Here is a 22,315-nt window from a genome sequence, read left to right on the forward strand (position 1 = left end):
GCAAGTTACATCTTGGGTATGCAGGGAATCTCAACGCAAGGCAGGGCGTGGACAGAGCCAGGATAACTCCTGCTTGGAGCCCTCTTATCTCTGTCCACAAACCTCAAAAGAAGTTGATGAAATGGAATGATATTCATATTGGGGGTGATAAATCCCCATATCCACCTACACTGCTAAGAAAATGTCCAGAAAGGGGGCAATAGGGAAGCCTTCCCCACCCCCATATCCACAATTAGCTTTCTCCTCCCCTAATGTAGAAGATCCACCTGGACCCAGCAGCATTGTTATGTGCTGCTGCTACTCTTTCTCCCTTGTTCTTGGGGCTGCCACCCTAGAAAATATACAGCACACACATTTTAACTGGTTGCCAGAATTTGGACAATTCAGCCCATCCAGTCCCTGCTTAGCACTCTTGTATGTTGGAGTGGGAACAGGGAGGAGGCGGGGGAGTCTCTTTCTGAAGCTGTTAGAATAGGGGAGTAGGGTTCCTCTCTAAGCAACTTCTCCACCCAGCAACCTTCTGCTCACTTGCCAGCAGACAAACACATCTGGTTGCCCTGATGAGACTGCTCAGACAACAAAAGGAGCTCTGAGGCGGAAGCAGGAATCTCTGTAAAAGGGGCAAGAATTAGAGCTGGGGGAAGGTAGAATGCCCTTGCGTGCAGATTAATGCCCTCGTCCCCAACTCAGAGCCACTTGTACTAGGATGGGAAGGTAACACTTTGGGGTGGTGCCAGTACTGGGTAATGATGATGATGCATACAAAAATGCAGCCCTTATAAGGGGAGGCTGACAAGGGGAGCTATTTGTGGATGTGAGGTCTTGGAGAACTCCTCCCCACATTAGACCACTACTACAGCCACTGCACAAAAGACACTTAATACCTGTCTCTTTCTGCCTTTTGTCAAGTCTACCCCACATCCATACTCCACACACACCCTCCTTCCCAACTGTTGGGTCCTTAAACAAACAAACAAAAAAAGGCCACCCAGGAAAACAGCAAACAGAGACTTTGTTAAAGTCAGTTTAGGCACATCTAGGGCATAACCCGCCCACTCACAAAACCTAAAAAGCAAGAAAATTGAAAATCAATAGAGAAACTTTTTCCTGTACCTTTTCACCCATGCATCAAATCACACAGTCAATGAGAGTGTGGTCCCCCACAGAAAAGTGATATCCTTTTCTAACAGATGCAGGTATGTAAATACACTCACCAAATTCATTTGACTTGCACTGTAATGCAAAACATTAACTATGACCTCAATCTTTCCCCAAGAATATTTCCAGTGTCATCTACAGCCTAGCCAGATATCTTCTCTGCACACATACTACTGTTGCGGATGTCACACAATTCAGATTTCCCATCACCGCAAATGAACAAGTGAATTAGGTGAAAGCAGAGTGTTGCCAAACAGATACCAGAAATAAAACTGCACTCTTATCTCTGTCCACAAACTTCAAAAGAAGCTGATGAAATGGAATGATATTCATGTTGGGAGTGATAAGTCCTCATAACCACCCATACTGCTAGGAGAGTCCAGAATGGGGGCCAGAGGAAAGCTCAAGAAAAAGTACATATACATGCAGGATTTAAACATTCTCTTTGACATATTGTTAAGTATTTTTTACCTCTGATTCTGCACTGACAAGCTGTCGTTCACGCTTCTCTAAATCTGTCAAGGTTTTCTGAAGTTGTTCTTCCAAATTTGTATATTCTGCGACCTAAAAAACAAGCACCGATTTCTTGATTTTTTTCTTGTAATAAAATCCCAATTTTAGATAAGCCCAGAGCTCCAGATATATATACTCCAATATTTATATAACAGAACAGTAATGAAACTTAAAACATGCATGTATTAGGATCAGAAATTAGAGATGAACTTCTATACTATATACAAGGCAAGTCAAATCTCCACATATTAAAGCTAGCTAATACAGAAATTACATGGCATGGCAGAGATCCTTTTTCTCTTTTTAATACACTACCTCAGTACCGTGATTGGTAGCACAGTGGCCTTTGTTCTAGATGTAGTTTGAAAGAAGGACTTTGTCTGCCGCACATCCCCAGCTATGGTCTTGTTTGCAGTTATCATATTGCAAAAGAATTTGTACGGGTCACTTTCCTTACCTTTTTCTTTACTAATGCTTCTCTTTCTTTATCCCTTTTTTTCCACTCCTCTGCAAGTGCCTGCATGTGAGCCAACTCCTTCTTTTTTAGCTAACAAAAACAAAAAACCACAAACAAAAATACACTTCACCTTTGAAAGTCAATAACAAAGGCTACAGAAAAAATTAAAATGCACAGCTAGCCAGCTGTGAAGTATTTATTTAGGAGAGTCTTCCTGAAGAATGAGAACAAAATTCTGTTCTCAGATCCACATAGCAGATTTTAGTTAAAATATTCTGATTTTACACAAGCAGAACTCCTAGGGAAATCTGACCTGTAGAGAGAGCAGGATACTGAACATGCAGGGCTTTTAGTAGAAAGATGCCATGAACAATACTTTTTAAAACTATTTAATACATTGAGCCACTCTGCATCTGCTTTAATAGTGTAACACATATAGTGATATTGAAATATCTTTGTACTTTAATAGCATTTAGCAGTACAACATACACACAGTATGATATGCAATAATTATCTTTTTATATATTTAGTAGGATAAAAAAATTCCTACTTAAATGTAGGGTCCTTTTTTTTCTTTTAATTCTTTTAAAAGCAACATGTCATCATTTATAAGAATGATTACCACTATTCTTGAAACAATGCCTATGATATAAATATAATGACTTCATGAACTGAAGGACAGCAATGGACAAGAAATCCTAAGCAGTAGATTTTAACAGAGAATAAAAAATACGCAGGTTGAATAACGGAGAAAGTTAGACGATAATACCTAACAGTGGTCATCTTTTCAACTCGAGGGCTTACAGTATTTCATAAAGTTTAAAAACTCAAGAATCTATACGTTTTAGTATATCTTTTAGAAATATTCTCAGGGATATATTTGAGGTCAGTGGTTCCCAAACTTTTTCCTCCAATGACCTCCTCGGGGATCACCTCTATTAACATGGCCCCCAGGAATCTACAAGGTAGGCAGTTTGAAAATTAGAAGCACAAAAAGTCATGTTTAGACCACCAAAGTGATAGGAGGGGGAGCAAGCAGAGCTACTGAGACTCAGCAGTCGGAGCGGGTGCTGGGTGCCCAATGCCCTTTCCTCCGCCCCTCCGCAGCTAGCACCCAGTGCACCTACCTCCTCAGTGGCTGGCACCAGTGTCCCCTGCCCAGCTGCCTGTGCCCTGTCCTTCCTGCCCCCAGTGGCTGGTTACATGCTCTGAATCTTCCCTGGGCCAGGTGTCTCCACCAGGTGCTACCTACCCAACCCAGGTAGAGCCCAATCTTATGCACCATATCAGCCACTCCCCCCACCCATGTTGAGAAATGGTCTGAAGTAAATATGATGAAATTCAGTAAGGACAAATGCAAAGTACTCCACTTAGGAATGAACAATCAGTTGCACACACGCAAAATGGGGAATGACTGCCTAGGAAGAAATGCTGTGGAAAGGGATCTGGGGGTCATAGTGGACCACAAGCTAAAATGAGTCAACAGAGTAACATTATGGCCAAAAAAAAAAGAACCAAACAAACCTGGAATAAATTGCCTAGGGAGGTTGTGGAATCTCCATTACTGAAGATTTTTAAGAGCAGGTTAGACAAACGCCTGTCAGGGATGGTCTAGAGAATACTTAGTCTGCCATGAATGCAGGGGACTGGACCAGATGATCTCTCGAGGTCCCTTCCAGTCCTATGATTCTATGTGCATGGGAAAGGAAACAAAGCCAGGGCCCACTCTCGCCTCCAGAGATATTGTAGCATAAAAAAAACATTGGAGGGTGGAAACATACATCAGCCCCCTCTCTCCAATACCTTCCTTCTCCCTCCCCCAACATCCCACAAACCCCCTGGTACTCTTTGGGGGGGGGGGGTCGTGACCCATAGTTTGTGAAACGCTGTTTTAGCTCATAGGATCATAAAAACCTACTTCAGTCTATTGCTAGGTGATCAAGAAGTAACCTACTACTGACCAGTAAGAAAAGCTCTGTCACATGATCCTGTATCAGCCAACTGAATTGTTTGGGTTTTTTTTTAAACTACGAGTAAAGTAAAATAAAAAAAAGTATGTGTTTAATGATTTTTCCCCATTTTGTTAAATGTCGACTAAAGCAGAGATGCAGTCTGAATTTTGTTATAAAAATATAGGTAAAGGAACCTGGTTCTCAAAAATGTCCTCTTGCATTTCCTTCCACATTTCTAACTCAAGTGCTGCTTTGTATTCAAGAGTTTCTCGTGGCTCTGGCTCCGTTTCTGGGACATGATGAGGCTGAGGCGGAGGGACCTGCTGCTGCCCAGCACCTAAACACTGATTATGAAAATAATGCAATTTTACTTATTTCATTAACTTTAATTGAAACTTTAAAGAAAAAGGATTAGGTTAATGTATAATTTACCTGAGAAGAATCCGATACCAGAACTTCATGCATTTTCACAAGCCCATAATCTTCCAGAGTCACAGTGTAAGAAAGTTCTGCTATCCTATTGTTTGTCCTAAAAATTACATAAGAATGATTATTTTTTAATTTTTGTTGGAAGTTGCCAAAAAAACTTATTGTAGTTCATTTACGGCAAAGTGGTGTAGAACAGCAAGGCTAAAAGGTTGAACGTTCAAGTTTATAGTGTAGTCTGTTTGAATCTCTTCCAAAGCATAGCATGCTGTATGTGAGTGCTAAAACACTATTAATTTACAGAACTTACAGTAATAAGTACACAATCTATCACTGTTTCAAGAACAGTTAAGACTGTTTGTTGCTCCTTAGAAAAAAAAATCACGGAAAAAAAGAAAACTTATTATACATAACACTACAAAAAGACTTAATCCTTCAACTGGGGCTACAATCTTAAATCTCCAAACTGAAAAATATACTTGATCGAAGTATTCTGCAACTGAATTTACTACATGAACCCTATATTCAATTGTATGCCTAACTTTTTAAAAATCAATTATAAAAAGTTAACATAACCGGTATACTACTTAGCACAGGGGTGAGCAAACTTTTTGGCCTGAGGGCCACATCGGGTTTCTGAAATTGTATGGAGGGCTGGTTAGAGGAGGCTGTGCCCCCTATCCGACCCCCCGCTTCTTGCCCCTTGATGGTCCCCTGGGAACCCTTGCCCATCCAACCCCCTAGGAACCCCTGCTCCATCCATCCATCCTCCCCTGCTTCCTGTCCCCTGATGGCCCCCGGGAACCCCACCCCTGACTTCCCCCTGTCACCCCATCCAACCTCCCCCTCCTTCCTGACTGCCCCCCTGGACCTCCGACTGCCCCAACCCATATCCACACCCCAAACTCACCTGCCCTCTATCCACCCCCCACCCCTGTTCCCGGCTGGCGGCGTTACAGCTGTGCCACTCAGAGCACCAGGACAGGCAGCTGTGCTGCCCAGTTGGAGCCAGCCATGCCACTGCACAGCACAGAGCACCAGATCAGGCTGCGGCTCTGCAGCTGCGCTGCTGCCCAGAGCATTGTGCTGGCAGCGTAGTGAGCGAAGGCTGCGGGGAAGGTGGAACAGCAGGGGAGGGGCCGGAGGCTATTCTCCCGGGCCAGGAGCTCAGGGACCAGGCAGGAGGGTCCCGTGGCCCAAATGTGGTCTGCAGGACGTAGTTTGCCCACCTCTGACTTAGCAACATGCCTGAATACTATTCTTTTAATCAATACACCTGCCCATTGAATTTAACAATCTTTTCTACTTTCAACTCTTGACATTTTAACTCAACCATTTTCTCACTAACTGTCCTCTTGTTTCATCAGAGCAGCTACCTCCTCTGAGATAGTGAGAACTATTCCTTCCAAAGCCCCAGTCTCAAATATGTTTTATACAGAATGTATTCACAAGTGAGAAGTTTGCAGGTTCCTAATGCTCACTTTAGAATGGGGAATTATTTCTTCCCACATCCTATAAAGAAAATCTAAACCCCATCTAGGGAGTCTCATGACAATGCATATCAGTTTCAGTACAATAACAAAGTGTCTTCAATAAGAGATTTACTATTCTAGAAATAAAAAAAGGCACTTTTTACAATTTGTGAGTACACAGAGAATAAATGATGCCCACTAAACCAAGGAGAAAATTTTGCCTGCTCCATCCCTCTGGGTGTGGAAGGCAGTGGAACCAGTGTTTTTTTTACATGAGAAGAGGATGTTTAGATAAGAAAAGCATGCATATAGACACCGTGGACATGAAGGCAACAACCATTAACATCAAGGGCTGTTTTAGTACAGTGTGTGTTTGTGGCCAACAATGCTGATTTACCATTTGAATCCTCCAGGAAAAGGTGGCATATAAAAAGTTATAGAGTCTGCTGAAGGCCTGAATATGTAGTAGTGGTCATGGAGTAACTTGCAAGGGAAGGTTAGAAGAATTTTCCTGACCCTGCATCCTCACAGAATCTCTCTGCTCCCCCACCATGTACAAATGGATCAAATGTTCTGATCCAAGTCCTTCTTTATTCAGCATTGTTTAAAAAAAGAGATACTGAAATATTTTTAAAAGGTTTTAAACAGCTATATTCCTTAGGCGTAGTTTGGGGAGGGCAGGGGGCATGTTGCCCCTCTCCCATCCCACCTCTGGCAAACTGCAAGCCTTGGGCAGGTGCAGAATTCCCCCTCGCTCCCCACTGACCTTATCTGGAGCTGCCCCCGAAAATATAAAGGTCAAACTACACCTATGTTATATTCTATTTTCCAAGGGAAAAAGTTAACTACATTTGAGAGTGGAGTAAGTAAGCATATATTAAATTAATTTCTCAGAATTGTCTAAACTTCTGATTTTCTGAAAACAAATTCAAAAATATTTTTATTTTGCTAGGTTATATTAAATGTAAGTAGTTTACATAAAAAGATGAGATGTTAAGGTAAATTCTCTCTTTGAACATGATCAAATTAACATGTAGTACTAATAATGAACACTTTATGTCAAATGAGAGTGTATCTAAAATTCACTGCACAGTAAAAATACATGCTAATTACAATTTTGAAAGTGTCATCTATTAGTGATTAAGTTTTGTACAATATTGCCATGTGTTTCATTTTGAACAGAAATTTTCACTCTTGTGGAAAAGTCCATTTGATTCTATAAAGGAAGTCATAATTTAGACCATGATCCTGCAAAGAGCTACACATACGGTTACATTTACAAACGAGGGGTGAAATCCTTGCCTTATTGAAGTTAATGGCAAAACTCCCATTGATTTCACTGAGACTTTATATAATGTGTAAAGGTTGAGGCCCCTAAATGTGAGAATTTCTAATAAGTTATTGTACTATTAGAAAGTCCTCTAAAGGACACTGTCTAACGAACTCCTGCTGAGTTTCTTATAGATCACAATACTGATTTAGGACACCTAAATGAAACCTCATGCACTCTGATTCAGGAAAGCACTCAAGCATATAGCTAATTTGCATTGAAGTCAATGGGATTTAAGCACATATTTAAAGTTAAGCATAGGCTTAAGTGCTTTCCTGAATGAAGGCCTTAATGAATGGATTTTACTTTACTACTCCTTCTCTGTAGTCACCCAAGATTACAAACATATAAAGGTTTGTAAGCTTTGATCATAATAACTCTGAAGTTTCATACTGAGGAAGTGACATTCATTTTGGGCAGGCAGCCTCAAGCCGGGAAGTTTTAAAAGAATAATATGTTCCAAAATGAAAAGAGCAATCCAAGATGTATTTATCCTAATTTAAAAAACAAACAAACAAACAAACAAAAAAAGTAGGGACAGAGAAAAAAGCCAACAACAATTACAGCCTATGTTTTGTCAGCTAAGAACAGACCCAGACCTAATAACTTGCATGGAAGGAGGATGCAGCTGTGTTTACAGCTGGATCTGAAAAAACTACATCCAGCTATAGGCTACATTATTTCCAGGAGGTAAAAGCCACAACATTTTTAAAACATAACTTGTCCAAACAAATAATTAGTGGGAATTTTCAGCTCTGTCACTCTCTTAATGGTGCCTGAAGTTACTGTTGTCCAACTGCCTGTTTCCCAGGCAAAAGAAAAATGTGACTTAATGCAATATTGAGAAACTGTCCATGATTCTCAATATATTTATAGTCTACAGATATTAATAGGGACACTGTCCTAAAATATTTTTATTTTTCAAAATATCCTCACATGTTACTAACACCACTTCAGATTATTAAAAAAAGATAAATCTAAATTTACTTTTCACTATTTGTTCTGATTATCTTTGCATTTCTTAACTTGGAAAATGACAGTTAGTCAATTTAAGTTTCAGTTTCTCATACTCTAGTACTATCATTTGTACAGCACCAGAAGGGAACGTTTATTTACATACAAATTACAAGAAATATTTATATTGGCTTTCCAATCAGTTTTGTGAAGTCTTGGGGTATGTGAAATCTTGGGGTATGAAATTAGGTTGAATTTATAGAAGTCGATTTTTAGAAAGCAATTTTATACAGTCGATTGTGTGGGTTCCCACTAAGCGCATTAAGTCGGCGGAGTGCATCCACAGTACCGAGGCTAGCGTCTACTTTTGGAGCGTTGCACTGTGGATAGTTATCCCACAGTTCCCGCAGTCTCCACTGCCCATTGGAATTCTGGGTTAAGCTCCCAATGCCTGCTGGGGCAAAAACATTGTTGCAGGTGATTTTGGGTACATGTCGTCAGTCGCCCCTCCCTCTGTGAAAAGAACAGCAGACAATCGTTTTGCGCCTTTTTTTCATGTGGGCGCCACACTGCTTTCAGCAGACAGTGCAGTAGCACTGTTAACTGTTGTCATTGAACCACCGCTTCTGCTACCACTCTCCTGCTCTTGTCTCAATTACGAATTTCTCCATATTGTCTCTCATGGGCTCCCGCTTCAACTCTGCTCTTCTACTCTCATGAATCCACCTCCCAGGTCGTCAGCCACTGCTTCCACTGCCACTCTGCTCTCCTGCTGGTCTCGCAGGGCCGCTTCCGCTGCAACACTGCTCAGCTGCTCTTGTCTCCCCAGAACACGGCAAGCATGCAGCCCACGCAACTGTTGGGTCCTGGCAGCAGACGGTGCAGTAGATCTGCAAACCATTGTCACTGAACGACTGCTTATGCTGCCACTCTGCACTCCTGCAGATGCCATACCACAGCAAGGATGGAGCCCGATCAGATCACCACGGCAGTTATGAGCATTGTAAACACCTCGCACATTATCATGCAGTATATGCAGAATCAGAACCTGCAAAAGCAGGTGGCGATGGCAGCGCGGTGACGAGAGTGATGAAGACAATGGACACAGACTTCTCTCAAAGCACGGGCCCCAACAAATTGGACATCCTGGTGGCAATGGGACAGGCTCGTGCCATGGAACGCAGATTCTGGGCCCGTGAAACAAGCACAGACTGGTGTGACTGCATAGTGTTGCGGGTCTGGGATGATTCCCAGTGGCTGCGAAACTTTCACATGCATAAAGGCACTTTCATGGAACTTTGTGACTCGCTTTCCCCTGCCCTGAAGCGCAATACCACCAAGCTGAGAGCAGCCCTCACAGTTGACAAGCGAGTGGTGATAGCCTTCTGGAAGCTTGCAACGCCAGACAGCTACCGGTCAGCCGGGAATCAATTTGGAGTGGGCAAATCTACTGTGGGGGTTCCCGTTATCCAAGTAGCCAATGCAATCACTGAGCTGCTGCTATCATGGGTAGTGATTCTGGAAAATGTGCAGTTCATAGTGGATGGCTTTGCTGCAATGGGATTCCCTAACTGTGGTGGGGCCATAGATGGAACCCATATCCCCATCTTGGGACCGGACCACCAAGTCAGCCAGTACATAAAGCAAAAGGGTGCTTTTCAACGGTGCTGCAAGCACTGGTGGATCACAAGGGACGTTTCACCAACATCAACGTAGGATGGCTGGGAAAGGTACATGATGTTTGCAACTTCAGGAACTCTGGTCTGTATGAACAGCTGCAGCAATGGACTTACTTTCCAGACCAGAAAATAACTGTTGGGGGATGTTGAAATGCCTATAGTTATCCTTGGGGAACCAACCTACCCCTTAATGCCATGGCTCATGAAGCCATACACAGGCAGCCTGGACAGTAGTCACGAGCTGTTCAACTATAGGCTGAGCAAGTGCAGAATGGTGGTAGAATGTGCATTTGGACGTTTAAAAGCTGGCGCAGTTTACTGACCCGGTTAGACCTCAGTGAAACCAATATTCCCATTGTTATTACTGCTTGCTGTGTGCTCCACAATATCTGTGAGAGTAAGGGGAGACGTTTATGGCAGGGTGGGAAGTTGAGGCAAATCTCCTGGCAGCAGATTACATGCAGCCAGACACCAGCGCGGTTACAAGAGCACAGCAGGGCATGCTGCACATCAGAGAAGCTTTGAAAGCCAGTTTCATGGCTGACCAGGCTATGGTGTGACAGTTCTGTTTCTTTCTCCTTGATGAAAACCCGCTCCCCTGGTTCACTCTACTTCCCTGTAAGCCAACCGCCCGCCCCTGCTTTGATCACCACTTGCAGAGGCAATTAAGTCATTGTTGTTTCAAATTCGTGCATTCTTCATTAATTCGTCACACAAATAGGGGGATAACTGCCAAGGTAGCCTGGGAGGGGTGGTGGAGGAGGGAAGGACAAGGCCACTCTGCACTTCAAAACTTATTGAATGCCAGCCTTCAGTTGCTTGGGCAGTCCTCTGGGGTGGAGTGATTGGGTGCCCAGAGACTCTCCCGCCCCCCACATTCTTGGGCATCTGGGTGAGGAGACTACGGAACTTGGGGAGGAGGGCGGTTGATTACACAGGGGCTGCAGTGGCAGTCTGTGCCTTTCCTGCAGCTCCACCATACACTGGAGCAAATCAGTTTGATCCTCCAGTAGCCTCAGCATTGCATCCTGCCTCCTTTCATCACGCTGCCGCCACCTCTCCTGTTGCTCCAGCCATCTGCCCTTGCGTTCATTTTGTGCTTTCCTGGACTCTGCCATTGTCTGCCTCCACACATTCTGCTGGGCTCTGTCAGTTTGAGTGGACTGCATGAGCTCAAAGAACATTTCATCGCGAGTGTGTTTTTTCGTCTTCTTATCTGCGCTAGCCTCTGGGACGGAGATGCTAGTCACAGCGCTGAAACATTTGCAGCTGTGGGAGGGAAAAAAAGGGAGAGTAAAACTGAAAATTGACACATTGGCCATTTAAAAAAGGAGGGGCTGATGTTTTTGGGTTAACATGCAGCACAAACCCAACTAACCCCCCTCCCGTGCGCACACACACTTACACTTCTCTGGGATGATCGCTTCACCCCTCCCCCCACCACATGGCTAACACTGGGGATAATTTCTTTTCAGCCACAGGCAAACAGCCCAGCAGGAACAGCCACCTCTGATGTCCCCTGAATAAAATTCCCCTATTTCAACCAGGTGACCATGAGGGATATCACTCTCCTGAGGATAACAAAGAGAGATAAAGAACAGATGTTGCTTGAATGCCAGCAAACACCTGGACCACATGCTGCCATGCTTTCTTATGCAATGATTCCAGACTACAAGCTACTGGCCTGCTGTGGTAAAAAGCGTCCTACCATTGAGGACGCAATAAGGCTGCCCTCCCCAGAAACCTTTTGCAAAAGCTTTGGGAGTACCTCAAGGACAGCTTCATTGAGATGTCCCTGGAGAAATTCCGCCCCATCCCCAGACATGCTAACAGATTTTTCCAGTAGCTGTACTGGCCGCGAATGCATCCCAAGTCTTCAGGGCAAAGTAATCATTAAACACGCTTGCTTTTAAACAGTGTATTACATTTACAAAGGTACACTCACCAGAGCTGCCTTCTCAGTCTTCAAGGTCCGGGAGCCCGGCTTGGGAGGGTATTGGATCCAGGGTGATAAACAGTTCCTGGCCGTTGGGGAGAACGGTTTCTCCACTTGCCTGGTGTGCGCTATCATCTTCCTCATCCCCAAAATCCTCATCCCTGTTGGCGTCAGACTTCCCCCCTTGCAGGAGTCCACATACAGGGGTGGGGCAGTGGTAGGGGCACCCCCTGGAATTGCAGGCAGCTCATCACAGAAGCGGCATGACTGGGGCTCTGACCCCGAGCGGGCGTTTGCCTCTTGGGTTTTTTGGTAGGCATGCCAAAGCTCCTTAAGTTTCATGGGGCACTGCTGCGGGTCCCTGTGATAGCCTCTGTCCTTCATACCCTTGGAGATTTTTTCAAATATTTTGGCATTTCATCTTTTGGAATGGAGTTCTGATAGCACAGATTCGTCTCCCCATACAGCGATCAGATCCAGGAGCTTCCGTTCGGTCCATGCTGGAGCTCTTTTGCAATTCTGGGTCTCCATGGTCACCTCTGCTGATGATGTCTGCACAGTCACTTGTGCAGATCAGCTTGCCACACTGGCCAAACAGGAAATGAAATTCAAAAGTTTGCAGGGCTTTTCCTGTCTATCTGGCCCGTGCAGCCAAGTTGAGAGCGCTGTCCACAGTGGTCACAATGGAGCACTCTGAGATAGCTCCCGGAGGCCAATACCGTTGAATTACGTTCACACTAACCCAAATTCGACCTGGCGATGTAGATTTCAGTGCTAATCCCCTCATTGGGGAGGAGTACAGATGTGGATTTTAAGAGCCCATTAAGTCGACAAAAATGGCTTCGTTGTGTGGATGGGTGCAGGGTTAAATCTGGTTCAACGCTGCTAAATTCCACCTAAACTTGTAGTGTAGACCAGGGCTTGGTTTTACAAAAATTTAAGTTGGGGGCCCAATCTGACCTACAAGGATGATAGAATCCCTTCAAAGAGCAGCTCAACTGAATATTTCTTTGGACTGTCATACATTTCTTACCTATTTTCAAATTTTACCAGAAATTTCAGCAATACTTTAAGTTTCTACAGCACTTTGAATATCAAGTTATAATAGGTACATTTTTCTATATAGAAATTCTGTAAAGTTGTTAAAACATGGAAAAAAAAAATCAACCCAATACCATGACAGTATGTATTACAGTTATTCATAAAATTCAATGAATGTAAAGTTCTCTCTCTTTCAAGCATCTGACCTAATGATTTAAATGTAAGTTAAGAGTAAAAGGTTTTCAAAGTAGGATAAGGGGTAAATAGAGGGAGGAAGGAAATCTTTTATCAGAAGAAAATATTAAACAAATAAAATTAAAAAGGTAAGACATGCTGTAATGCAAACTATATATATATATATTTTTTTTTTTTTTTTTAAAAAAAGGTTTTACCCTTGTGCTGCCATAACACCAACTGTTTCACTACAGGTCTGACGCCAACACTGTTCACCATTAGTACCCAAGAATCGGGTTTTTTCCAAGCCCAAAACATTTGAAAGCTGCAGCCTGGCAACTCCCAGAAGTATGTCTTTAGTCATTTTATCTTTGTGCCACAATTCAACCAGCAGTGGTAACCTGAAATACAGAAGAGTATTTTAGTATCAGTAGGCCAGACAAAAAGATAACATTCACCTACATGGAAAAGCAAGAAATAACTTCCCAAACCAATCTAGCTCATTCTTACTACAGCATAAATATACCCTTGATACCTTTCATTCCCACAGGAAAAAGGCTGACTCACAACTCTGCATCTTCTCCTTCATTCCGTCACTTTGGCTAGATCGCTACCCTGTTCCAGTTTCTATACAGAGAACAATCCTGCACTGACATGGTGATGGATTGGATGATCTTATAGGCCTTTTCCATTTCTGAAAATACCAATCATGATTTATTTACTGCATCTACAAAACCTCTCTCCTCTACCCTTCATTCCAAAATGCCACTTTGTTTTAGGCTTTATGGTGGGAGTATGTATGAAAGCTATTCTCCACCTTATTCACATGCCTACAGAAAGGGAGCAATGTAGTGGGGAAACATTCCACTACAAACAATTTCATTTTTCTAATCCTTACAGCAACTATGTTTCACAGGTTATGGCTAGTTTGATTGCCAGACTCCAAGTCCAGCTAGCGTAGGTTACACACCTAGAAAACTTACTATGATTCTGCGAAAGCAAAACTGTTTTTTTTCCAGGCTACATCATGTAGCCTTTACTTTGATAAGAATTTACCCAAACAGATGCTCCAATTGATATCACCACATTTCCTGTTTAAGTAAATGTTCACAAATATGAGTAAAGTTTGCACAATCTGATCCTTATATGCTAGACTATACAGCCTCAAATGGCAAGAAAAATAATATCTTAGGTATTCTTGGTTACTAACTGCTGGATTTCTCTTTTACACAAATTATTCTAAGACACTAAATTAAAAAGCTTAGGATTTACAAATATTTTCTATATTAAAAACAGTTAAATAATGCTTCGTGTAATAAAATAAAAATACAAGTGCTACCTGAAGAAGGTGTCCTGAAGCTGATGAGGCATAGTTGCAAAATCAAATGCACAATAGGACTGGGGTAGAAAAACTTCCATGTTTTTTCTCACTTCTACAGGAGGGTTTGTCATAATAGGTGCTGCACTACCAAAAAATGGATACGAGTACCTAATGAGAAAATAGAAAAGGCAAATTGAACTCGTCATATTCTTGTAGGCAAGAAAGTCAAGGAAAATCATCATCATCAGTTGATGACGCGAGAAGGTTAGGACCAAATTCTACTTTTGGAATATACATGTACAGATGTCAGTTGTACAAGCATATCCAACATCAGAATTTGGTCCTTGATGGTCAGCAGCTCCCATTTATGTTAACAGCAGAGTCAGAGCCAAAGTTTATTGTCATTTGAACACAAGTGCCCTTTATAGTTATTGCTAATCTTCAGGACTATGAAAGTTATATTTAACATTTTAGCCTTCTATAGCATCTAGTTTCTGTAAGGGTGTGGGGGAAAAGGAATTTTCATATCTGACTTAGATTGCAGATATCAACAAGTATTTAAATTGGATGTTACCTACAAACAATTACATTCAAACCCTGAAAACAATAAGCCCTTAAACAAAACAAAAAAAACCCCACAAGCCAATAAGAAATTTAGATTTCTACTCCATTCCAGATCTGTATTTGAAAAAGCTGCTTAAGCTCCTGCTGCTGATAAAAGTCCAACTTTCTCTGGTTGTGTACGTAAATACTGCTGTTTAAAAAGTTAGTTTAGACCTTCACTGAAAACGTAACTGATGATGCATATCAACTTGTTAGTTAGAATATTTGTTTGCTCTTTGGGTCTTTGAAGAAAAATCATCTCTGTCATCAGCACAATTATTTTGGAATATACTAAATAGGAAAAAAATATTCTGTCTTAACTACTAAAAGAAATGCTCACATGTGATGCACGATGACAATTTGAGATCTGCTGTACTGGAGTGCATTTTCTCTACCTCTTCTTCCATTTAGAAATTAGGTGGGAGGGTGTGTTCCCTTACAATCCAGAAGATCCCACTCGAGACTAAAAATGACTTGAACCTAAGAAACAAACAATCTTCCTTTCTTTTCTTAGGGTTGAGTGACAGTCTATATCACATGGTCTGAAATTTTCAAGTGATAGGCACAATCGGAAAATCCAATATAAGTACATACTATGTTTTATACACTACTAGAACTCTCTCAACTTTCATTTGTTATGAGCAACCCTAACTCTTCAAAGTGTTTTGCCCACCACTGAAAGGCTGCTACTTGAGAAGGCATCAGGTTGCCTGTGCTACCAATATTCCAAACCGTGTGTAGTTTTTTAAAATGGGGGTGGAAGAGGGACAAAAACAAAAAACAAAACAAAACCCAATACCCTTTCTTACGGTAAGGTCATCAGCTAAAATATATCATACCTTAAAATGCAATTGACTGGAAACCCAGCCTCTAGATTGTGAATACTCTGTAAATCTATTGAAAAGCAAAAATGATGCGATGCTGCTGGAACTGCAATTTTTTGCCCCGAAGCAGACTCAGAAGCATTGGACGCAGCTCCGGGGTGGGACTGAGAAACAGGTGCTAGAGCATTCAAGGCTGAAAATACAAAATACAAGGTGTTTTATCCTCCATTTTGTCCAAAATAACATTATTTATACATGATACAATGACATGCCTGGCACTTTAAATGGGAACAGACAGGTTGCCACTCTGAAACACTCTACAATCTAAATTACATTAGATGTGAGAAATGGCATTCCAATTTTTAAGTTACTACTTTTCAAGTAGAGAAAATCATTTGGAAAGATAAAATCCCATATGATCATAGCTTTACAGTGTGTATGAGAAGATATATCAAATGGGAGGCTACTTTACCATCCACTTTAAAATGGGCATTCATTACTTATAGCACTGGTAAGTATATTCAATTTGACAAAACAGGTAAAGAAGAGGGTCTTTTGGCACTAATTTTAGATTTTAGGGAGCATCAAAACTTGTAAAAAAAACACCTATTAAGAGTTTAGTAAGTATGTACAATAAAATAGCATGTTAGCCACTTGCAAATTACCAAGGAAAATAGATGGACAGATTGTAAAAGCTTTCCTTGAAGGGATGAAGTATCAGATAAATAGTCTGGGTAGATCCTTTGCTTGGAAAGAAGCAAACTCTCAGGCTTGCCCTGGGTGTGAAATGAAAGTTCTTAGATTAAGTAATAATGCCTCTCTCTTATATAGAGCTTTTCATCCTCAGATCTCAAAGCACTTCAGAGAAGTTTTATTTCCATTTTACAGGTGGGAAAACTGAGGCACAGAAAGATTGGGCGTCTTGCCCAAGATCCAGCAGCCGGCCAGCCAGGCCTCCTGAGTTCCAGTCCATGCCCTACCATCTACATGCTACCTTTCCAAATGCTTCTCCAGGGAGCTGACAGCAGGTCAAGTTGTGGGTTTGATGAATGAGACTATCAAGGCATGGCTTCTTCAAATCTCAAAAGATATGTTTATTCACTCCTCAACCTATTTTATGATCTAAGATAGTGACAGGGTTATCTTTTATAATTGAAACTACTTTTGTTACTACAGCATATCCTTAAACACTGGTTCTTCTGCTTTTGGTCTTTCAAATCTGGTGCAATTTTCTGTCATATTTTTGAAGATGGGTCTCATACTAATAAAGAGGTAAAATAAAGAAAAACTCATCCATCTTCTGCTAGCTGGTGTTTTGTAGCATTAAAAGTAGCAATATAAAAAAGGTACAGGAGAAAGCTAAATATGATGGCTTTCAAAGTACGCTATTCAATATATAGAGGGATCCACTGAAAACAGTTTGAGGGCAGTTAAAAAAATCTAGTATTTTACCCTTTATTGAAAAGATTCATTAATTGCACTATGTAGCCAAAATGACCGGACAGGAATCAGAGGTCATGACACACATTACAAATCTGTAGCAACTTACAATTTTAAAGAATGAATCTAAGCAAAAAAGTTGACATTTTCAGGGGTATATGGAAACAAATACGTCTATTTTCAGTTTTTAAACAGAGTTGCATTGATTAGAGTTCTCTGTGACTGAACATTAGTGAGCATTACATGAATTTTGCAGCTCTGACTGTAAAGGTGACTTTGCTCTGCTCTGAGATTTGAAAACTGCTAGCCCTTCACTCGTTTGTTAACTTCTTTGCAAGATTCAACCATCAGCTCTGAAAGATAATTGTGAAATGACTTAGGAATAAACTACTTCCACCCTTGCAAAAATGTATATTATAAAAAACAAAAAAAACCACCAGCCAGCAAATACAACCCTGCAGTTTCCCTCATAACTATAGATTGACTCCTGTGCTCATGATTTTTTCCCTTTTTATGTTTCACATTAAGGGCCCAATCCTGCTGACTTTTCTTACAGAAACTCTATTAACGATTAAAGGACTATTGCCTGAATAAAGGGAGCAGAATCGAGACCCAGAGTTTCCCCCCTGTAGTATGGTATAGGACCATTCCCAGAAAGCCAAGAAACAAGAAGCCATTTAGCAAATAAACTTGAGTCCTTGTTGATTCCACTGTCTTGGGATGTTTCGCCAATCATATTGCTTGACTAATATGCCTCTTTGGACTCTTTGAGAACTCTTGAGTAATAGTCAACAGACAGTGTCACTGTCTCTTCTGGGCTTTGTTCTTTGATTTTTATTTTATTAAATACAAATATCCCTGTTGGATCACCCCACCCACACCCTTGTTGGGACTCCTTTGTCTGTTTTTATGCTATCGCTGAATGTTTGGGCAATATCAAAAATGCTTTATGTTTGTGGTACTTGGTATTGTCCAGGTAATCTACAGACGAATTAATGTACATTTATAGTCATAGATGTGTTCTCAGACACCAAGTGGCCTACAATTGGGAAAGTAATTACTCACTGAGCTGGTCAAAAAAAGTCATGAACATTGTGTTTCCATTTTTGTCCAAATTTCAAAGAACTCCAGCCAGCTTTAGAACACGTATAAAAGCAAATGTTCATATTGTTTTGTTACAATAAGGTCTTATTATTTTGCACCAGGGACTGGGGAAAAGTGATGTGAGTAAGTGAGTGAGAAAATAAAAATCAAGAACCGTACCTATTAAAAAAATGTATTTTTCCCCCCTTCATTTGTTTTGTCCGATGTAGTTTAGGTTATTTTATTTAGTAAAATAACTCAATTCATTCTGGTTGATTCCCTGATAAAAACTATGTAAACCCAGAGTTAAGGATGAGTACACATCAGTAACTTAAGAGTAAAACAAATTGCAGAGATGTTGAATTACCTCAAAATCAAGCATTGCAAACCCAGGTAATTCAGAGTTAAGATTAACTCAAAAGAAATCTAGATATATTCAAGTATAGAAATACATAATTAAGGCACCCAATCCACCTTCATTCTACCCTGCAGTGACTGGATGCAATAACCACACAGTTATGATTAGTGTACAATAATGACTGTAGTTACTGATGACAAGAAAACTGATTTTTAAAAGGCAATAGGTTTTTCTTCTTCTTCCTACTCCCTCCACACACAGTAGAAAATGGGAAAATTCAACTCAAGTAACCAAGACTGGGGCTTCCATAATGGTCAATATTTAGTAAAAATCAATTAAATCTAATCCCTCTTAATAGAACTTCAGGGTTAAATATCCTACGCTCCTCCTCTCCTTCCCCATTTAAAGTATTTTTTCACGTCAGACCTTTTCACCTACTCTTCAAACAAATTCAAGAAAGTATCTTAAAAGATTTTTATCTAAAATCTCTAACCCACCAATTCCCAAATTCAGAGAAAGGTCTTTAGACATTCGTGGCATTGCTGGTCTAACTGCTGTCCATGGACCACTAGTGGTCTACAGTGCACTGGTTACTTGGGGCTGGCTCTTCTACTTATTTTCAGCTGCTAACACACATTAAAAAGGCAGCTAGAATACATTAACTAATATTTTTTTCCACATAAGCAATTCTTATTTGCCACAAGGATATAGAATCATAGAATATTAGGGTTGGAAGAGACCTCAGAAGGTCATCTCGTCTAATTCCCTGCTCAAAGCAGAGCCAACACTAACTAAATCATCCCAGCCAGGGGTTTGTCAAGCCAGGCCTTAAAAACCTCTAAGGATGGAGATTCCACCACTTCCTTAGGTAACCCATTCCAGTGCTTCACCACCCTCCTAGTGAAACAGTGTTTTTTAATATCCAACCTAGACCTCCCCCACTGCAACTTGAGACCATTGCTTCTTGTTCTGTCATCTGCCACCACTGAGAAAAAGCCTAGCTCCATTCTCTTTGGAATCCCCGTTCAGTTAGTTGAAGGCTGCTATCAAATCCCCCCTCACTCTTCTCTTCTACAGTTTAAATAACCCCAGTTCCCTCAGCCTCTCCTTGTAAGTCATGTGCCCCAGCCCACTAATCATTTTCATTGCCCTCCACTGGGCTCTCTCCAATTTGTCCACATCCCTTCTGTAGTGGGGGGCCCAAAACTGGACACAATACTCCAGGTGTGGCCTCACCAGTGCCGAATACAGGGGAATAGTCATTTCCCTTGATCTGCTAGCAATGCTCCTATTAATACAGCCCAATATGCCGTTGGCCTTCTTGGCAACAAGAGCACACTGTTGACTCATATCCAGCTTCTCGTCCACTGTACTCCCCAGGTCCTTTTCTGCAGAACTGCTGCTTAACCACTCGGTCCCTAGTCTGTAGCAGTGCATTGGATTCTTCCTTCCTAAGTGAAGGACTCTGCACTTGTCCTTGTTGAACCTCATCAGATTTCTTTTGGCCCAATCCCTACCCTCCAGCATATCTACCTCTCCCCCATCTCCCCAGCTTAGTGTCATCTGCAAACTTGGTGAGGGTGCAATTCATCCCATCATCCAGATCATTAACAAAGATGTTGAACAAAACCTGCCCCAGGACCAACCCCTGGGGCACTCAGCTTGATACCGGCTGCCAACTAGACATCAAGCCATTGATCACTACCCATTGAGCCTGACAATCTAGCCAGCTTTCTATCCACCTTATAGTCCATTCATCCAATCCATACTTCTTTAACTTGCTAGCAAGAATACTGTGGGAGACCGTACCAAAAGCTTTGCTAAAGTCAAGATGTATCACATCCACCACTTCTCCCATATCCACAGAGCCAGTTATCTCATCATAGAAGGCAATCAGGTTGGTCAGGCATGACTTGCCCTTGGTGAATCCATGTTGACTGTTCCTGATCCACCTTCCTCTCCTCCAGAATCGATTCCTTGAGGACCTGCTCCATGATTTTTCCAGGGACTGACGTGAGGCTCACTGGTCTGCAGTTCCCTGGGTTCTCTTTCTTCAATATGGGCACTATATTTGCCTTTTTCCAATTGTCTGGGACCTCCCCTGATCACCACGAATTTTCAAAGATAATGGCCAATGGCTCTGCAATCACATCAGCCAACTCCCTAAGCACCCTTGGATGCTTTAGATCTGGACCCATGGACTTGTGCATGTCCAGCTTTTCTAAACAGTCCTTAACCTGTTCTTTCACCACCGAGGGCTGCTCACCGCCTCCTCATACTGTGTTGCCCAGTGCAGAAGTCTGGGAGCTGACCTTGTCTGTGAAGGCCGAGGCAAAAAAAAGCTTTGAGTACTTCCACTTTTTCTACATCATCTGTCACTATGTTGCCTCCCTCATTCAGTAAGGGTCCCACACTTCCCCTGACCTTCTTCTTGTTGCTAACATACCTGTAGAAACCCTTCTTGTTACCCTTCACATCCCTTGCTAGCTGCAACTCCAATCGTGCCTTGGCCTTCCTGATTACACCCCGGTATGCTCTAACAATATTTTTATACGATCACAAATGGGAGAGGATGAGTCCAGGAGGTAATCTGCGTGTTGTGCTATGAAAACATTTAAGAATAGTTGGTTTATGCCGATCAATATTCGTAATTATAAATCACCTACCTTTTTTGTTTAGTTTTGCGCCCCTGTCATATTGAAGACTTTCTACTTCGCTCTCTGTTGCTTCATCTTTTGTGGGAGGAGAATGGCCATTCTGAAGTGGGGCAGAAGGGGCGCTCTGAGATCTTTGCTCTGAGCTCTTTGTTTTATCCCGTGTGGGAGACAAAACTCTTTTATGCGAGTGTTCTGGCTCAGTCTGAAGGTCTAAGTGGATCAATGACTGAACAAAATACAAATTTTCTTATTAATCATAGTTCGCACTGAAAAACTCTGTACTATATTTACAGAATTTAAGATTACTCTTATGGCATGGAAAACAGAGATAGAGCTGTAAAAAGAGTAAAAAATATACTGTAGCTTGTTCTTTCAGGCTTTTCTTTTCATGATTTAAAATGTAAAATCTGATTCAACAAAGTCACTTATTTTTTATCTTTTAGAACAGTAGCTGAATCACAATCTAAATGAGTGGATTGTACCTGGGTATTTATGCCTTCCTTTTGTAGGGTTACTGATACCCCAACAGTAGGAGCCATATCTAAGGCCAATGGTGGCAATTTTTGCTTGGCTCTATTTGGTGGGACAAGGTTGAATGCCCCTTCAACTGCCACAGGGTGCTGATCAATCTCCACATTTCCTTTCTTCAGCAATCCAGTTAGTGGTATTTCAGTGCTTCCAAGAGACTGGTCCCCACAGCAAAGATGGATCTATTGTAAAAAGAAGTGCTCAGAAAAGAACTTTGAGATATAAATACATATCTCCCACTGCCAATGTCTGAAACTGAACCTCTTTCTAAAAAGGAGTGAAGAAAAAAAAAGATTAAGAGTGAGATCCAGCCCCCTCCAGTCTCTTTACGCTGAGTAAAGGGCTGGAGTGGTGTAAATAGACCCTAAAATCTCTGTATCAACCTAGGCAAGGGTTCTCTCAGAGCAGG

General features: G+C 41.6%; 1 protein-coding gene across 5 annotated transcripts in view; it reads right to left on the reverse strand.

Annotated features, from left to right (window-relative positions):
• The window catches only part of CEP120 (centrosomal protein 120), a 78,145-nt gene that overhangs the window by 36,743 nt on the left and 19,087 nt on the right, over positions 1 to 22,315 (reverse strand). For all 5 annotated transcript variants that reach the window (XM_048849380.2, XM_048849382.2, XM_048849381.2 and 2 more), the window contains exons 7-15: positions 21,861 to 22,088; positions 21,388 to 21,604; positions 15,856 to 16,033; positions 14,432 to 14,581; positions 13,311 to 13,493; positions 4,513 to 4,609; positions 4,275 to 4,424; positions 2,129 to 2,218; positions 1,630 to 1,722 (exon numbers count right to left, since the gene is read on the reverse strand). In XM_048849380.2, the coding sequence (XP_048705337.1) occupies positions 1,630 to 1,722; positions 2,129 to 2,218; positions 4,275 to 4,424; positions 4,513 to 4,609; positions 13,311 to 13,493; positions 14,432 to 14,581; positions 15,856 to 16,033; positions 21,388 to 21,604; positions 21,861 to 22,088 (1,386 nt within the window). The remainder of the gene's footprint in view (positions 1 to 1,629; positions 1,723 to 2,128; positions 2,219 to 4,274; positions 4,425 to 4,512; positions 4,610 to 13,310; positions 13,494 to 14,431; positions 14,582 to 15,855; positions 16,034 to 21,387; positions 21,605 to 21,860; positions 22,089 to 22,315) is intronic.

The sequence above is a fragment of the Caretta caretta genome, chromosome 5 (assembly GCF_965140235.1).
Source record: "Caretta caretta isolate rCarCar2 chromosome 5, rCarCar1.hap1, whole genome shotgun sequence".
Classification (NCBI taxonomy): domain Eukaryota; kingdom Metazoa; phylum Chordata; order Testudines; family Cheloniidae; genus Caretta; species Caretta caretta.